This window comes from Siniperca chuatsi, linkage group LG15, assembly GCF_020085105.1.
Source record: "Siniperca chuatsi isolate FFG_IHB_CAS linkage group LG15, ASM2008510v1, whole genome shotgun sequence".
NCBI classification, from domain to species: Eukaryota; Metazoa; Chordata; class Actinopteri; order Centrarchiformes; family Sinipercidae; genus Siniperca; species Siniperca chuatsi.
In genome coordinates this window covers 12,362,557-12,380,993 of record NC_058056.1, presented here as the reverse complement: position 1 = coordinate 12,380,993, position 18,437 = coordinate 12,362,557, and the positions used below count along the sequence as shown (strand labels likewise).

The window sequence follows — 18,437 nt, the reverse complement described above, 5'->3', positions numbered from 1 at the left end:
GGGAGCCTTTTTTTCCATTTACTATAAACAGTTTTAATTTTTTTGTTACACTGTTTTTTGGTCTCAGCATTTTCTCTGTGCGTCAGTGTGAATCAATGGCGTTCATAATTCTGTGTGTTTATGTGTTTGGTGCGGCTTACTGAATGTGTGTCAGAGGGAGAGAGGGTGCTGTATACTGTGCACAGGAGTCCTACCTATCCCAGCTGAGTTTTGGCTGCTGAGGTTCCTGGCTGCAATTAACCTGAAGAGGATCTATTTTTCTCTCCCCTACTTTCTCAGTGTGTACACCTCACGTATGCTGTACCATGACCCTTATAATGAAACTTTAAAGGATCACTCCAGGATTTTACCATTTTACTTTTATGAAGCTGTGGGACTAGTGAGAGACAGATAAAAGAATGGTTGAAAGTGATACCACTGATTTTTTGTCCCCAAGCTCCAAAAGCCTGGACGCCTACACTTCCCATAATGCAACGTGATAGCATCTTTCGGTTTGCTTTCTGTCTTTCAGTCCATGCCGAGATTACACTTTAGTAATTTTCACAGACTTGACAAAACTTCTCCAGAGCTGTTTTTACAACTTAATTGGTACTATCTTATAAGAAAGATGCTATCGAGTTTTCAATGTAAAAAAAGTACATACGTACACAGATGACTACCAGGTTTCTTTTGGTAATGTACTTCTTCATTGAACCTGCATTCATTGTTTTTTTGGTCACTTAGGACAATCTAAAAACACAGCATTGACCTATTATTACCATATACATTTTATCCAGAAGACATGGAGCAACATTAGCATTTATTTGGAGTCGTGTTTCTAACTTTGTCTGTCTGATGTTTGGTGCTGGGCAGGTTTATCAAAGCTTTTTTGCTAAAAACAGCTGCGGAGTGGTAAGAATGAATAAAAACAGTTAAGTTGTGGGCTGTAAAACCAAAACAACGAGCTGAAAGACGCTAAAGCGTTCTGTAGAGCTGAGGGGACCTGCAGAGTCTGGTGATAATTCTCTGTGGGTTTATTATTACAAGCAACCCCTTTCACATTATACATAGTAATTTGGTCTATTGTTAATATAGAAATATTGATTAGTACATCTAGTATAATCACAACCAAGTAATCTTAAATACTTCTCTTAATCCAGCTTATTATAGCCAATGTTCCGCGCAGTGAGCCATGCAGTAAGTAAGAGCAGCTTTTCATAAGAAAAAGATGAAAGCATTCCATACCATCTAAATGCCTGCATATTCCAGGTGTTTCCAACACTGACCTAACATGATCTCCTCTGCAGTCTCTCTCCCCCCCCACCCCAAAATCAACTGTAGCCAAGCAAGCAGAGGCCAAAACTGGCTACCGTCTCCATCCACTGGCTTCTGGCAGACTGTAATGTGGTTACCATATGTGCTGCAACCCCTTTTTTTTTTTTTTTTTTTTTTTTTTTTTTTTTTTTTTACAATCCCAAGTGCACACATCAGAACTCCCTACCTGGCTTTGAGCACATGTTTTTTTTGCGAGTGGGTCCCCCCATTAAGCTAGAGTCAGATATTACAAAGCCAACCCGTACCCTCTGAAAGAGGGTTTTTACATTCTTAAGTCTTCCCAGTGGAAATGAATCCCTGGCTGGCACTATAGTGCACCTCTTGTATGCCAGGTATGTTAACAACTGTGGAAGCTGGTTATATGAGGAAGCCATTAAGGTAGGGTCACTGGAGGTAAGTGTCAGGCAAGGTGGATTTTGTTATCATCTCTACCTCTCCTGCATCAACTTTCCAATCTGTCAGCTGGCCACACAGGCCTTCTTGTCTATGCTACATCACCAGTGGCTTAAACTTCAAACACACAAGTGTAAATCTGAATCTCCCAATTTTAACTGTGTAATTTTTGACAAAATGAAGAATTAAGTTGCCATATCTTAACAAAATAACATGGTAAACTCGTGTACCTATGCAGACAGGGCAACACTCGCCCTCAGGAATGTAGAAGTTTTCACAGTCCAGCTCAGCGCACTCTGCCATGGAGCAGAAGGAGATTCCCCCCCGGCACTGGCACAGCCAACAGGGTTCCATGCGGTACACCACTCCCTCGGAAAACTTCCTCCCATTGTGGACACACTTGGGAGAGACTAAGGAGAAGAACAAGAAAAAGAAGAATCAGACAGATGCTGTCAACCTTAAACTGAACACCATGTGGGGATGATAATGCTTAACACACTCTGCGGTTGACGAATAGGGCACTGTGGTCTGTCAGGTGTCAATCACATTTGGCAAAGATTAACACAAGAATTTTCTCCTCATGACTATGACATAAAAAATGCAGCTTTTATTACAAATGTCAAGCTTGATCAGTGAGAGACTATCGCAACTGTATACAATCAATTGCAAATTCATAAACCATTCATTTTCTGCTATTGATGGAAATGTTTATCTGAACCAAATGGTGCTGAGGTAAGACATTGATGGCTGAGGTTGTGGGGTGGAATGGCATTCATCAGACAATCAAGCCAAGTCCATGAGGAGGAATTTCACAGGGATCTATCAAGTCTTGAAAAGGCGTTGGACTCTTGCACTGCAGAGTAAAAGAAAACAGTAGTGGGTCTGAGGCTTTGGCAGAATCTGGGCTCAGTGTGCTGGTGGCAGGTGGAGTGAATCAATGCTCTGGCCTGCTTTCCTCAAAAGCATCCAAGCACTTAGCTGTGTTCCGTCTATTATGAAATAAAATGAGCTTAGTTACTGTTGGAAAACCAAGATCTGATCTTGTGTATGGACAACAGGCCCAGTAAAGCCAGAATACGTATGGGAAAACCTTGCGATGCTCATTGCACGCATTCAAATGTACCACAATGGTTTGGGTGACTCATCATTCTATGATCTTAACTAACCACACAGTAACTTTTCATCAAACACACTCCAACATGAGGGAAGTGAGGCAATGTGGTTATGTAAGAAAGTCTCATAAAGGAGTAGCTACACTAGTTAGGCAAGTAAATGTATTGCACAGATGCAGGCAGATGTGGGGCCAGTGGTTTCTATAAATGAGGCATGTGTACGCCATACCTTTGAGTGCAGTAACAAAGTGTCTGCGCCAATGACCCCATGCCTCCCAACAACCAGCACTGCACTCTAATACAAAGCAGGTGGGCCAACTGAGTTGAAAGTAGAGTGGGGATTTGTTGATCTTTTAGTCTCTTCCTTGCCATCTTTCTGTTCCATTCTTTCTGCCTTTTCCTCTCTCTCTCTCAGTATCCCTGCCGTCCTGCTTTGCGTGCAATGCAATAAGTACTTTAGCTGGCCAAAATCAAAAGGCACGGCAACGTTTTTTAACGCTCACAGAAGCAATAGGAAGTCACATGAGGGGATGCTCACATGTGATTTCCGCAGTGTTTGTTAATGGTAATCCCTAAAACAACTCACGGCACAAAATCTAAATTCCAGTCATGCTTCTGACTTAGTCTTCTCTAAATTGAGGTGAGGATTGGATGTGAAGATGGATGGGCCAATAAATATTGACCCTAAGCCTGTCTAAATCATTAATAATGGACTGTCATACTGGTGTTTCTTGTGGTTTACAAGTGAATAAAGCAAAACTATAGAGAAATATGACTTTTCCCAGAGAAGAACAATGATGGGATTTATTAAAATCAACTTTACAGTGATATTTTTGATCAGCTCAGAATATCAAATGACAATGAGTTTAACTTATGTCACTAACACAACCACTCATCAACTTCTGAGGACATGATTGTTGCGTGTTTATAACAAACTCAAGCTGAGCTCCCTGAGAACCATTTGTGTGGTGATCTCAGCCTTATTGCTTAACACCGGTGTAAATCTCATGTGCAGTCCTGAACCTACTCTGCATTCAGGGCTGACTACAGGGCATATGCAGAATATGTGCCAGCTAAAGTGTTGATAAACAGCAGACCACAGATAAACAGGATCAAACCAGATCATCTGTAACATCAGATGACATCAGGTCAGGACGGTGTTGCCAGGTTTTGTCTGCCACCCAGTTACAACCATTCTCCAGCCAACAGTGGAGAGAGTCTATCGTCGATGGAGGCCAAAACACACAGGTGGGATTTATTGTCACTGCACACACTGACCCTGACTAAATATGAGCCCTCAGCCAAGTGGGCAATGGAAACAAGTTAATCAGTCCAAGCCTGACACACAGAGACAATGGGGGGCCGTGCTAAAGTGTGTTCCATTAGAGAATAGGTATGGTATTTGAAAGCAACTTTGATTTTATATGTATACGATACATGTAACCAGTGCTTGGGGGGATCTGCAGGACTGGGGAGGTGACTAGGGGGCCCAGTGTGTCCCTGTCTGTGGAGCTTTCTGACATGGCACGCAGTCATGCAGGCCTAACGGACAGTAGGGGCAGCACAAAAGGCATCAAGCCCCAGGCCCAAAGAGCAGCAGACACTTGTTATCAAAACACTGATCCCATGGCCCCCACGGCTGCCATTCAGCCCCCGCCGGCCTGCCGGACTCAATTACCCTCCCCACTGGCAGACTGGAGCACATAAAAAGCATTCCCATCAATGAACTGTTGAACCTTTTCCCTTTGGACGTGTGACCAGACAGGAACCCTTTGCCACTGCACTTCTGTTGAGCAAATTCATAGCCTAAGCACTTTTCTGGTCACTGAGCTCGTTAAGTCCATTAATTCCAGGACACGGCACTCATTTATGCATGTGGAGGGGCCAGAATGGGAATTTGTTCTGTTGGTAAAACAGCGAATATTTGTTGGGAGCGCAGAGTAAACAGACCAATACCACAGGTCCCCTCCCTGCTTTCCTGACTCTCCTGGCTGCCTCCGGGCCACGTCAGAGAGGCTATGTGATCAACATCTGCGCTCTCTCTCTCACTTCTCTTTCCCTGCATTTCCTCACCAGGTGAGAAAATGGTGCATATGTGTACTTTAGACCAGCAATCTGCTTTAAAAGATCCATTATATTTCATATCCCTTCAGGCAATAGAAATATTTGTGGACACAACCCTGAAAATATGTCTTTGAACCATGGTCTTAACCCTGGGAGGCATCAGCCCAGCCTGATAAACAGCCCAACAGTAATTATCCAATCAGCAACTTTCCTTTTCATCTGTGGACATTTAGTCAGCAGGGAGGAAAGCCTTACTCTGAGGAAAATAATTGCTTCCTCAAAGGCGATGAATCTCACACCAACTGTGCCACTGCTACCCCCAGTGGGGGACCAATCGAAACAGATCGTGTAGTGTGAAGTTCAGTGCAATCACCTTTCTGGCACTCAAAGACATCACAGCAGTCTCCTGGCTGACCGCTGGCCTGGCTGAGTGGCACGGCGCGCTGTCCGTTCGGGCACTGGGGCTTGTGGCAGGCACGGAGGTCGCAAGTGCACTGGGGCGGTATGGAGGGGCAGCAACCAGAAGGGGGCGTGTAACTCTTGGTCAGGACTGAACCCTTGGGGCAGGAGGGCACCTGCAGTGCGGGACACGTCACCCCGGCACACCTCAGCTCCTCTGAAACACAGACATGGATGCATGTTCATGTTACGATACAAGTGTGTATGCAGCATACAATGTATATGCAAACAAAAACAGTGAAAGGGACAGACAGGGCTGTGGCATCTTTTTAAATTTTAGACATTCTGTAACACCACTTTCAGCTGTTCTAGGCTCTGACAGTGCCCACACTGTTCTCCTAGAGGAAGGAGGGGTTTTTCTGTGTGTGCATGTGTGTGTGAGGGCTGCCTCCTCGTAGTGTCAGTTGAGCCACTTTAGAACAGCACTACTCGTGTTACGGTCTAAAAGCTGAGTTCACACAGTCTCCCAACACAAACTCTGTGCACAGTCATCAGATCCACACTTCAGTCCGTGACAGCTTCACAGCATCCTGTCAGAGAAGTGAGAGCAACGCTCTAGACACGACAAGGCTCTCTGCATATCCTGTCTACGGGCCTCTGATCCCACCCAGCCTGGCTCAACTGGCTCACAATCCAAACAGCCCAACCTTCAACAGAGCTTTTCTTCTTGCCAGTTTAGAATCTCCCCTTCACTTAGCATACCAGGATGTGTTTGTCTATTCATTTGCCAGAGCCAACATAATAGCTCTGATACGCCTTGTTAGGGGGGGAAAGAGGTGCAGGGGTACTGGAAATCTGGGCAAGGGGCACAGGGGTGTATGTTGGAGCCTGTTCAGGAAAAGAAAAGTGGAGCACCCCTCTGTACAGACATTGTATGAGAACAGTAGCTACCTTACAAAGATTGGATTACCCAAACCAAAGGGATGTGTTTATTTTGGTTCTCAGTGTCACTGTAATGTATACAGTGCAGGCAGAATAGAGGGATTGGGGAGAGCAGACTCAGGTCCTGTTCTATAGTCGATCACTAAGTAATTTCCAAGATCCCCTGCTGAAAGCACAGTAAATACACACTTTGTAGCACTTTGACAGGTAAGAGGAAGAGTTGAAAGGCAGCATTAACTAGTGCAGAGATTATGGATAAGAATTAGGAAAATCTAGTAACTGTACACCTAGTTTAAATCATCACTGACATTTAAAGGAGAAACGATGTCAACAAATTAAGTGGATTATGATTTAATTATTAGGAATACTTGACAATCTTTGTATACATATGGTTTTTGAGGAGAGGGGATGATACATGCTATGGTTACGTAACAGTGCTTAGGGTTTTGGTAGTGTTTCCAAAAGCTGAGTTTTGTTGAGGGTCTTCCAAGACTGGTGCTGGCTCCATGGCACAACACAAGTCTCTCAGAGGATGTGCCTCATCCCTGACATTTGAAGACCTGTAAGCGGATCTCTCTGGGTTTTTGCAACAAGATGGGGAAACTGAACCAGTGAGCAGTTCGGGGTCCAGACTTCTAATTCCCTGATAATGGTTCTGCTCTGCTCTGCCAGTCCTCAACTCCAAAGCTGGACCTCTGAATTGTACTGTATATTCTCCACAATTCCAGCTCTTTAAGATGAAGTCTTTGGTCTCACCTGATCCTCTGCTGGCATTACGTTTAACTAGCTGTTTGATGTCTACCTGACCTAGAATAAAACATGGAAGAGCGGTGCTGTAAGACTGTGACTGCTGTATTTTTGTGGGTGGGGGTAACATTTTTGACAGATGAAATTGAGGATAAGGGAAACACTGAATTTTTCTGGCTCCAGATAAATAGAGCAGGAGTGTGAGGTATCTGTACTGTACTGTTTACTCAAGCAACCTGGGAACAGTGAGGACGGCCACAAAGCTCTCATTGATAAACTTCGTAGCTGAATAGTGTCATAGAAAATGAGGGGAAAACCCCTGAATTAAGGCTACAACCCTTTTAACGGTTTTTGGCTTAATTCCTATGCTGGAGTTAAATAAACTTCATTTGGAAGCTCTGATTGGCGAATGTTTTACTTCCAATAAAGTCTAACACAGTCTGCTGCTGCTCAGTTGAAGACTGGTTTTGCATATGAAAACCTCACACTGTTTAAAGCCATAGAAAATACCCTGGGACGATCCTGCACAACGTTCTGCACTGAAAAACACTTTCTGTGTATTGTATGTGTCCCAGAGAAGGCTGATTACTCTTTCAGTTGTGATAATGGCTGGGGTTAGAGTGCGCTGGGAAAAGCAGCTGGCAGACATACCATTGTCATTCAAATGAATAGAATTGTATCCATCCATGGAAATAGTCCAACCCCTGCAGGTCCAATTAATATAATTATCTAGCTAGCACATTTAAAAACACAATAGGCATACAGAGAGGATGGAAAAAGTCAGCAGCAAATGGATTTTATCCTGTGCTGTTTGTGTTCTATCTCTGAGCATAAATGGCTGTAATTAGTGAGTCAGCAACCACTGAACCAATCTTCGTATCACAATGGTGGCCATACTCCAGCTTGCACAAACACAAAAAGCCTGATTTGGTATGCTTGATAAATTCTCTCTGCAGATTAGGCAACATGTGCTCTTGTGCGACTGTAAGATAGCAAAGAATGGAAAACCTTTGACCTCAATGCACAACCTGCAACAACAGAGTCACACACAGGCGCACACACACCTGACACTGGTCTGGAAGAGGTGGGATACGGAAATTGCTTCATTACTACAGAATGGTCTCTTGTTAACAATGCATATTTCTGGCACCTCAGCAGCTCATTGAAGAAAGAAAAACACCTCCTATCTAAATGGGTTTTTTCTTCTCTTCAAGCCGGGTACAAGGAGCGCAGTCTTTCCCCGAACCAGAGCGGCTCGGCCAGGCAGAGGAGGCTGTGTTGACAGCCTGAGTTTACTCATGGAAAAAGCGCACAATGTGAGTTCTGTTCACTGACTGACTTTGGAAGCAAGTCAGCGGAGAACAAAGCTGTCTCAGTCCAGCTGCCCTCCGTGGGTTTCTGGTCTGTCCTCAGGTTTTATAAAGTTGCTCCGCAAAGGGACACATCAGGGCCGTCTCACACGTAAAGCTGTGGGGCCCTGGCCCTAGGCCCACCAGCAGTTACAGCTGAGAAAGTCAGCATTGTTCACTGTGTGTATCAGCGTGTGTGAGTATATGTGTGAGGATCGCGGAGCAGGTCTGGGAGGGGGTCCAGGCCAAAAGGCACAGACAGGGTCACCAGGAAGAAACACTTGGTGGGAACTTCACACCATGGTCAGAAGCTTGAGGTAGCCGGGCGTAAGCATGCAGTAGCCCTGCTGGCTACTGCATCTGCTGCCTGCACACCTTGCTCTCTTGCTCTTTGGCTAAATATTTGCATGAAAAGCAAAAAGCACTGATCTCAGTGTCCTAAGTAACACGCTGAAGCTGTAAATGAGCATGTTTGGGTGAGGTAATGAGAATGTCCACATGTAGGTGCACATGTGCACATAGATTTTTCATGTTTGTGTGTGCATAGAAAGTGAGCATAGCATGTGTGCATTCCATTGAAACACACCCTTTCCTTACCGTCAGATGGCCAATAAGATTAGGCCAATGACAGCAAGTGTGAGGGACTTCTATCTGGCTAAAGGGCATATCCCTCAGACGGAGATCAGCACTCACAAACTCTGCTCCAGGGCACTGGAAAACATAACTAAACAGTTGTCACGTGTATCGTCACTCAGAGGACATTATACCTAAAAAATAGCTATCATCTGTAGCAAATATAAAACAAGTCTATGGGGGACCTGGGGTGTTGAATAAATTGTGGAAGAGACGGTTGAGTTATGTATGGATTTTGACTATATGGATCTGTTCCCTTTCAGGGGGAAAAAAAGGAAAAGAATGGCTGATGATGGGAGAAATGTGCCTGGGAACAACAGGAGTTGGCTTAGGCTGCAGTCTGGGTGTCTTTGATTTGGTAATGGTTATGGTTGGGTCAGTGAGCTGAGGTTTTAGGTCTAGATTTAGTGAATGGAGTGAGGGTTAGAGCTGGACATGCAGGAATGATCTAAGACTTTATGTGTGTGTGTCTTGGCTTTTCCTGCTGGCCTAATGCTGGCTGGTTTGGTTAGCGGCTGACCATGAGTAGTGAGTGGGTTGACAGCAGTCCCAACATGCCTTTAAGGGATGTTCTTTGTCTCAATTGCCACACAAGGAGTTTTGTTTCCTCTTTGAAATCACTACCCACACATACAAATACACACACACTGGGAAACGAGCAGCTTGCAGGGTACAACAGGGGCCATAGCTTCCGCAGACGACACACAAACACATAGCGCTGAGACGTCTCACGCCCCTGCCAGCCAGCGGCGGTCTGGCTCGGCCATTAATAGCTCTGCCACAAAGAGGCTGCAGCCAAGCAGAACTAACAGTCCTTTCACAAGGGCAGAGAGAGGCATGGCGGAGGTGGCATAGGTGGGCAAGTAGATTTGTGGGAGCAAGGTCAGTTTGTGCCATGGCATCATAGTGGGCACTGCTTCCCCGTCTGATGAACTGCTCATGAACTTCCACATGCCTGTGAGGGACAAATTTCACTCTATTTTACTTTATTTTATCCCCATTAACAGTCCACAAGAGCAAGTAAGTAGACAACCTGACTGCTTCAGCATTGGGTTTCCAACAGCCACTATTTCTGAGCAGATGTTAGGATTAAGTGATGCCAGTTGTATGAATCACCTAAATGCTTACTAAATGCACAGACTGCTGTTGCTTGTTCCTGTCAGTGAGCAACAGCAGGGGAATTCCTCTAAAATAGCAGTTAGGGGCCTTATCATGAATGAAATATGTAAACCATCCCAGAGTGTAAAATTACCAAACACCACCCTACCAAGACCCTGGGGCCTGTACTTGACACAAATACCTCAACAAAACGGTTGGCCTCAGTTGTGATTTCCTATCTTCCTGCCTTCCCCCTGCCTCTGCTACACTTATCACATCCTCTTTCCCTGACATGTGGGTAATACGTCTGGCACGCCATGTTGCTTCTGATTGAACGTTTGCAGCCAAATTACATCAGCATCTTGTATACCAGCAGAGAACAGGATCCCACTGAAACTACAAGAGGCAACATTAGGTAATTGAACACCAACAGTGGTGAGGCAGAAAAGATGTTGAGTTTTAACAGATCACAGTGACTCACAGTGGAGGGATGAACTGACAAGACCACTGAGTGAGTCAAACGGAAAGTGAGAGGCAAAACCATTACCATGTGTGAGCGTACAAATCTCAAGAAGAGAATCTATGTTCCAACTGATGTCTGAAAAGGGTTTCTTGAAGTGTTGGGATACAAGGTCTGCTTTAATGTCCCAATGCATGTGAAGACCCGTGCCATCAGTGGAGCTTTGATGCCTTGGAAGCAGGTTTACAGGATACATTTGCTATCACACACAAGCAGGGCATGCTAACCCACGTAATAACTGCTTGTGTCTAATACAACAAGGGGTTGATGGATGCAGTCACTATGGAGTCCAAGAGGACTGAACGAGTAAGATCCTAACCACAGAGTCCCGGTCTGGTCGCAGAGGAAGCTCTTGCTGATGACAGACAAAGGAAAATCTCTGCCGAGACATCTACACAAACAAGATAATTATCACACACAGACACATGCACAAACACAGACGCAGACACGCATGCTCAGATGCTCACATTTACAGGCTCATCACACACACGTGATGGTATATAAACACATGCAAACATGTGCACGTGAGCATCTTTCCACATGCATACTTACAGACATAACAGACAGACACTTCCTGGTCTCTTACTTAATGAGGGGCCATCAGAAGGGTGGGTGTGCGTTGCAGTCAGAACTCATAAGCTGCTGAAAAATGTTGTTTATAGTTTTCACTGGTGTGAGTTTAAACTGCCATCCATTGGGCTCAGGCTTTGAGATGAGGGAGTTACAAAACATAGAAGACTAACAGTATATCTTTCATTGCAACACTAGACTTCAATGATAACATGTCTAAAACAATATAATGTTTGATGAACACGCTTCCGGTGGGATTTACTGAGTAAATGGCTCAAGATAAACATTCACACAGCTGTACTGTAAATGTTCTGTAACAACCTCTGTGTCATTTGCAGACTAAATAATTTCAAATATGTTTAAATGGCCAGCCACAGCATTGTCTACCTTAAGAGCTGTTCTTCACCTGAAATGTCAGCAAATTGCAAAGAGAGGGAGAACCTTGAGTATCAAAGGAGAGCAATATGTGGATAAAAACACAAGCAGTCACAGTCACATGCTTTGGACTTAGTCTGTTCACTACAGCACCAACTCATTTTTCCTTCCAGTTTTCTGGCTTTTAAAAGCTTGTTCAGTAAGATGTAGTTTATCCAACATACACAGAGGTTCAGTGAGTTCGCTCAGTGGCAGTCCTGTCCTATTTTGCAAATGTCACTCAGGAGGTAGCTGCCACTTAGTGCCTGTCTACCAGACACCTCACAATCTAAATGAGGAAACTAAACTCTCTGTGCCAATTACATTTTTCACTAAGAAGTGTCAATCAGGGAGACTGCTAAGAGTGGAGGTAAACACACATTCTTGTATTCTCTCACATCATTGCAGGGATTCGCTTTTTTACCTCCCACACAAGGCAAGCATTCATCTTACACTCTATACATTAACACCTAAAGGACTGTCTCCTGTGCCTGAGGATCTCCAACACTTTCCATCATCATTCTCGGCAACTCCTTCTCTTGTAATCGACACTTTTATCTGTTTTTGCTCCTTTTGTCAGTCAGATTCACACCTTCTTTTTTCACTCTCAACATCTTTCCTTCTAGTTTTATTTACATGATATCAGTCTCGCTCTCTTTCTTTCCCTCCTCCTTTACTTTTCCCACTCTCTGCATGTTATCATGGAAAGTGCCATGTATTATGCTATCTGTTATGCTTTCACAGGTAGTATCAGACTGTGGGATGGTAAGTTTCTCCAAGCATTTATTCAGGTAGATTGGTACAAATGATTAATTGTACAATCACACACACGATTCTAAGCATTTGAACTTTGCTTAAAAAGGTGACCAAATTTAGAGTCACACGGTTTTCATTGGTTAGCAACAATATGCTTCCTTTCACACGTAATGAGCTGGGACATAAGGAATTCTGTGTTCCAATCAGATGTGATTTGTATAAAGAGAAGGGCAAAAACTTAAGCAGCCAAAGCTGTAGTGCACTTTATATCAATGTTTATATTAAGCATGGACTGTTATGTAAAAGTAACTTTGTTTTTGCAGAATCTATTTCAGACTCAGGTTTAAATCCCCACGTCTTAACACTAAATAACTTGAGCTGAGTAAAGCTACTGGTTGGCTGCTGTGTGGCTGTCAGTTCCAGTTGCAGGTCATTTGAAGGTTACCTGCGGCTTCCTGGCACTGGCTGCGGTTGATGTAGGCGAAGTGGTGGTGGCAGCTCTGAGACTCGCACACACAGCCCTCAGCGGTCAGGTTACATCCAGAGAACATGCAGGCTGGGTTGGATGGTCCCACATACTTCTCTCTGTGTCTTTCCCGGTGATCGTGCCTGCGACCCTCTGAAATCCAGCCGTGGACACACACCCAAACCACAGTCATCAATGAGTCACAGACAATGGCACCACTCAAGGGGAACCGATAGACAAAGCCTTAGCATGTGTGTCATCACTATGATATGTAAGTAGCACTAGTCACCTCAAAGCCACATCTGTTATGGATTAGCTCCTCACAATGGACAGCATTATTCTCTCCGACTTGGATTCTGTGCTTGTGTGTGTGCATACATCTGTGTTTCAACATATGTGTGTGATGGAAGGAGAGGGCTCACCTGACTTGCTGGCCTTCATGCAGGTTTCTTGGTCAGGGTAGGTGAAAGAGCCCAAGCAAGAGTGATGGGCATCACACACACACTGACCTCCAGCTCTGTCGCAGCCTGTCATCAGGGGACAGCTCTCGTCCTCCAGGCCTGCCTCTGGATGGTCAGGGAGCACTGCGTAGGACAGTAGGGAGAACAGACGACATTAGGATAGGGAATGAACATGAACTTCTCGCTTGGACTGGTTTGTCCATTTTAACTGGGAATAAACAGACATTGGGCAGAGTTACAGCTTAATCACAAGGAAAAATGTTCCAGAAACCGAGATTTGTTTCCCAAAAGTGCTGAAGGGTTAGCCAGCTTACAGCCTTTGTTGCAACACATTGCCCTGGCACTGCCGTTATTCAAGTGACCAGTGTATTTTCTGGGCTGCCATCCCTCCTCCCTTCTCGTCGTGCCACGCTACTTCAGCCATTGAGCCCATTTGTTTGCTTTTGTTCCACAGCATGGGGCCCTTCCAGAGTTTCTATCACTGCTGGTTGCTGGAACACCTCTTCTGTACCAAGGCCACTTGCACCATACCACAGTTACTTCGCCTAGTGAGCCTTACCCCCTGAGATGGCACCTTGAGGCTTACTTGGCCCTGCCCAACTTGGACAAAACTTTACGATAGGAAGGAAGGAATGTACTAGGGAGCCATGTGTCCCATTGGTGCCTTGTGAGCTGAACAACCACCAAAACCCTGGGATTAAGGGCCCCAACATACACATAACCCATAGTGTTCCTTTCACATGCATGCGTGAATGCACACACACATATATATGCCCAAATTACCCTCCTTCACAGTTGTCCAAGCGCACAAATGTGTCAGCAGAGTAAACAGGATGAGACAAGCTGTAACACTGAGTAACCCCTTCCCAAGCATTTAGCTCCCAGGCCTCAACCAACAGTGTGGAAGCGTTATTGGAGCTTATCATAATACTCTGGCATTCTTCTCCAAACAGCTACACACCAGAACAATGCACCAGAGGAAAAGGTGAAAAGGTTTAACTATCCAATATAAACACGAGCACTTCATAGTATATTTACCCGACTACTGTAGCGATCTTACCTGAAATAACTGAGAATGAAAATCCTTTTCATTCTAAGTTAGGGATCAGAGAAACAATAATGGGATGACTCAAAATGACTGGAAAGAAATGGAATTCCATGGCTTTGCTTTTAAATGCTGTAAATCATAATAAAACACATATGTTGATCCATATTAATATAAAACAGATATTCCACTATGGGAAAAAGCTCTTACTGTAATAAATTTTACTGTTGAAGTGAATCAATGTGACTGCAGAAGAAAGCATCTTTGCAAACAAGATCCCAAGTTAAACTTGGTTGTGTGGATGACTCCTTGGTGACGGATGGTGCTCACAAGCTCTACAGTACACTACGGCCAATGGAAGAGGTGAAGGTAATACTACCTTTAACCTAAGCCAGCCTGTGCTGTTAATAGCTCTCCCAGACGGCCAGTGAGACTTGCAAAGCACAAGCAGCCTTTTCAATAAACCACACCAAAACTTTCCCTGTGATTTCCTTCCACCTTAAAATGATCCTCAATTCCACATTTTTTCCATCCCAAAGGTTTCCTGTGCCTGAGATGGTATTTTCATTTGAGGTGGTGGTGGCAGTGGTGTCTGTCTGTGTGGGGTGCTAAATCTGGCACGTAGAAAAAGAGGTTGAAGTCAAAACAATCAATGAAAGGCTGGACACTAAACACGTTGCCTCATTAACTCATTTTTTGCTTGACCCCAGTCAGCCCAGTTTGTTCTAAGCTGGTCTGCCCCAGCCTAGCCCCCTTTAGCCTGACCCTGGTCTGGACTTGCTATCTATTATCTGGCCTGACATGACTCTAGCCAAGGTCTATGGCTTCATCCCAGGGGGATTCCTCGCTCAGCCACTGAGACTGCTAGTCTTGGCATCCAGAGCCAGGATGGGAAAGCTGACCTCTAGAGGCCCTCTGGCTGATAGCGAGCTAAAAAGGAAGTCTTTGAAACATTAGATAATACCAGAGGAAGGGAGAAGTAGAAGGCATGTGAAGGAGTGCAGTGGACATAGCGTCCCTGTAAGACAGACATTCTGTTACATGGTATGTTAAGTGCCTCTGGAGCTTGGGGAATCTTGGCGTGGGAGTACAGACACAAGAATAAAATGAGAACATCAAAACAAATCATTTAGCTGGAAAGACTGAATGATTTCACCTGACTGACAGGCTGATCACTGAAGCACATATGATAAGGTGCCAGATGACTTTTCCCCAAAACAGATGTCTGTGTACTCACAAGACACCTGACAGAGTCAACCTGCCACCTGAAGTGGCAACATTTGATTCACTTTAAAACAAATATTTTTGTCAGCTTCAGTATTTAAATGCCAAATCCCTTCATGACAATAACTGATGTTAATATCCCAGGTATTGTTTTTGGAAAGCTACCATTTCTTGCAATTATTTTTGGTTATTATACCTTTGAAAGTAGTGAGATCTAATGGCCACAAAGCCTGGACTTCCTCAGTTAAAAAACTGTTCATTTCCAGCACATTTCCAATTTCTTTTAGACACCAGTATCTCACATCCCATATCCAGGTCTGGAAAACACAAGTTCAATGACTATTGCAGCAGCACAAGCCCTAAAATGGTTAGAATTGATAGCTATTTCAACATGTTTTCCAATCCTATCAACAATAACATTAAAAACTGAGTGATTATACATTACCAAGGTATACCTCTCATTTAATATGCAACATGTCTTGTGTGTTGTAAAGTTGTTGATGTCTCCACACAAACAGATTTTGACCACCCAGAAAATCAAAACTGAGCAGAAAAGCAGGCGATCAGAAAGCGGAAACATTTACCCCCTACTCCTGATTGTGAGTCTAATCACTTTAAGACCCTTGCAGCTTGAGGAGGGAAATCTGGGATCCAGCAGCCTGCCTACTGTGGCCCCTGAAAACACACTGGGAGGTGTTGATTTACCCCCACCAAGACCCTCTGGGATATTGAGATTGTGTGTGTACGAGTATCTGATTTAGGGGTCAGCAGCATGCTCTGAGGCCCCTGGAGCCACAGGACCAGAGGCACGACTCAATCAGAGGAGCCATTAGGTCTCCCACTCGTTCCAAAGCTGTTAATTTGCAGAGGAGATGTCCTCCAGACGCCAGCCTAACCTGTACATGAGGCACAATCAGCAGCAGGGATGGCCTGGGGCTTGAGACCCCTGGAAAACCCTTGTGGAGCCCTAACTTGGACCACCCCACAGAGGGATGATGGCAGGGCAGGGTCAAGGGATCGAGACACCCACTGAGAGCTGCTTACTCTCTCCTACAGTCCTGTCATTCCCTTTCAATCATCCGGAAACAGGCTGGACACACTGCAGGTGAAGGGGCTGGGGGTTCCTCCCAGCGGTTATTTGTTCCTCAGGGGAAGGCCATTGCTACTTACTTCATTCACTGTGAGGAACCTGACACCCTACACATTTCTTTGAAGTTCAGAAAGTTGCTGAAATTGTGTGTAAAATGAGCACATCCACAGTATAATAGCCCAGCTCTGCTTGGCAGGAACAGAATAGTATAGCACTGTGGATTCACAAGATTGCGAATGAAAATCCGCGGGGGATGGGGACTTTTGCAATTGTGCTGTCAAACCATTACATCTCTGAGGCACACACTGAAGCCTGTTAAATTACAGTGTATTTCAAGTTTAAAAACACAATCATCATTGTTGGTCACGCCATGGGTAATCCACAGTTTTGCCCTCACACAGATTCAAACAGTCATTTTTGTCTTATATCAATTCACTGCCTTTTTATAAATGTCTCTTTGAGTTTGTAAAGCAAAGAGAACAGAACCTACTGAAGCTGAAGTGTAACTTGGTGCCAAATCACTGTTGCCAAACTTATTGTCATGCTTCTGAGCTGAGAGTGAATGATGCTTTGAGGAGTAGAAAGAGCAGTTGAACATGACTCCTCTCCTGGCAGTCAAGAGCCCCTCAGACCTGGGGAGCTGCTCCAGGCAGCCAGAGACAATGTAAACACTGACACAGTCACTGCAGTCTGGACTTCACTGATATTTGAAGAGTGATGCCATCAAGCCTCTTCAAGGAAGGGAATGGTTGCTTACCAAAATAATTGACACCTACAGTTCTTTTATTGCACTGTTGCACTGTGCAACTCAACAACAGCACATTTAATCTCTCTCAATACTGCCACAAGTTCTAGGATTTCATAAAAATGACACGACAGACTGCTACCCACCTTTACATACTCCAATTTCAGGGATTGTGGCAGCTCCTGTTGTGTTGAAAGAGGCGCAGGTCAGCCCCAGGGCGCAGTAGCCGTGCGCCCAGTCCTGTCCGCCGCAGGGCTCCCACTCCAGTCGGGTACACTGGTCACAGCATCCGCACGGATCCCTGGCCAACGTCCGGCCACCCTCGCAGCCGTGCGGGGCTTTGACGGGACAAGTCCGGAGATTACACGGCGTGCACTCATGAGCCGAAAGCGCCCGCACCAGAAAAAGGACATTTAATAGCACAACGGAGAACTGGCTGAACATGTTTCAAAAGAGAAATGATCCGCTTCTGTCAGATGATAAACCACATGAACTCACCGCGAGGTACACCGCTAGACTCCAAAGTTGCAAAGTCTTCTTTAAAGTTTTGTGATGAGTCTTCCCTCAGGCGTTCTCTTTATTACACAGCAGCTCACTTCAAAAGCAAAAATACCACGAGACTGAAGTGTGCGGATGCGTTTTAAGTGGCAGCAATATCCAAAGGCAAATGTTCAATGTAAGCAGGTAGGCTACACGCACGTCTCGAGCGTCTCATCTGATTTTAGAAATCCCAGACCGAGGATGTGGACGTCCACTGAGGCTTGCTGCTGCTGACAGCCACACAAGAGAACGCAATCTGACTCTTAAATTGACATACAGGCATATAGAAATTAGCGGTGCACCCCTCCCCCTGACTGACACAGGCACCGACCAGTCACAAGGGCTGAAAGGAGGGAGGATTTGAACAGATTTATTCCCCCTCGGCAACTCGTCTCTGTGTTGCGCAATGATGCAACTTTGAATACCTTGAGTGCAAGTTGCTTTTTTTGCTTCATATTCTGTAAATCACTGCAATTGTGTGTCTTCAACAGCTATTTGAAAACGGATATAGTAGTTAAAATACTTAAAATGAGTGAAAGCAAAAATCAGCTATAG

General features: G+C 44.8%; 1 protein-coding gene across 3 annotated transcripts in view; it reads right to left on the bottom strand.

Annotated features, from left to right (window-relative positions):
* The window catches only part of crim1 (cysteine rich transmembrane BMP regulator 1 (chordin-like)), a 33,472-nt gene extending 15,257 nt beyond the window's left edge, over nucleotides 1-18,215 (bottom strand). The window contains exons 1-6 of one of the 3 annotated variants that reach the window (XM_044165746.1): nucleotides 17,841-18,209; nucleotides 17,489-17,680; nucleotides 13,200-13,361; nucleotides 12,757-12,930; nucleotides 5,257-5,499; nucleotides 1,938-2,117 (exon numbers count right to left, since the gene is read on the bottom strand). In XM_044165746.1, coding sequence (XP_044021681.1) covers nucleotides 1,938-2,117; nucleotides 5,257-5,499; nucleotides 12,757-12,930; nucleotides 13,200-13,311 — 709 coding nt within the window. In that variant the 5' untranslated portion in view covers nucleotides 13,312-13,361; nucleotides 17,489-17,680; nucleotides 17,841-18,209. Of the gene's footprint in view, nucleotides 1-1,937; nucleotides 2,118-5,256; nucleotides 5,500-12,756; nucleotides 12,931-13,199; nucleotides 13,362-17,488 lie in introns of all 3 variants that reach the window. The other 2 variants (XM_044165744.1, XM_044165745.1) reach the window with 2 other exon arrangements.
* Between the last annotated feature and the right edge of the window lie 222 nt (nucleotides 18,216-18,437).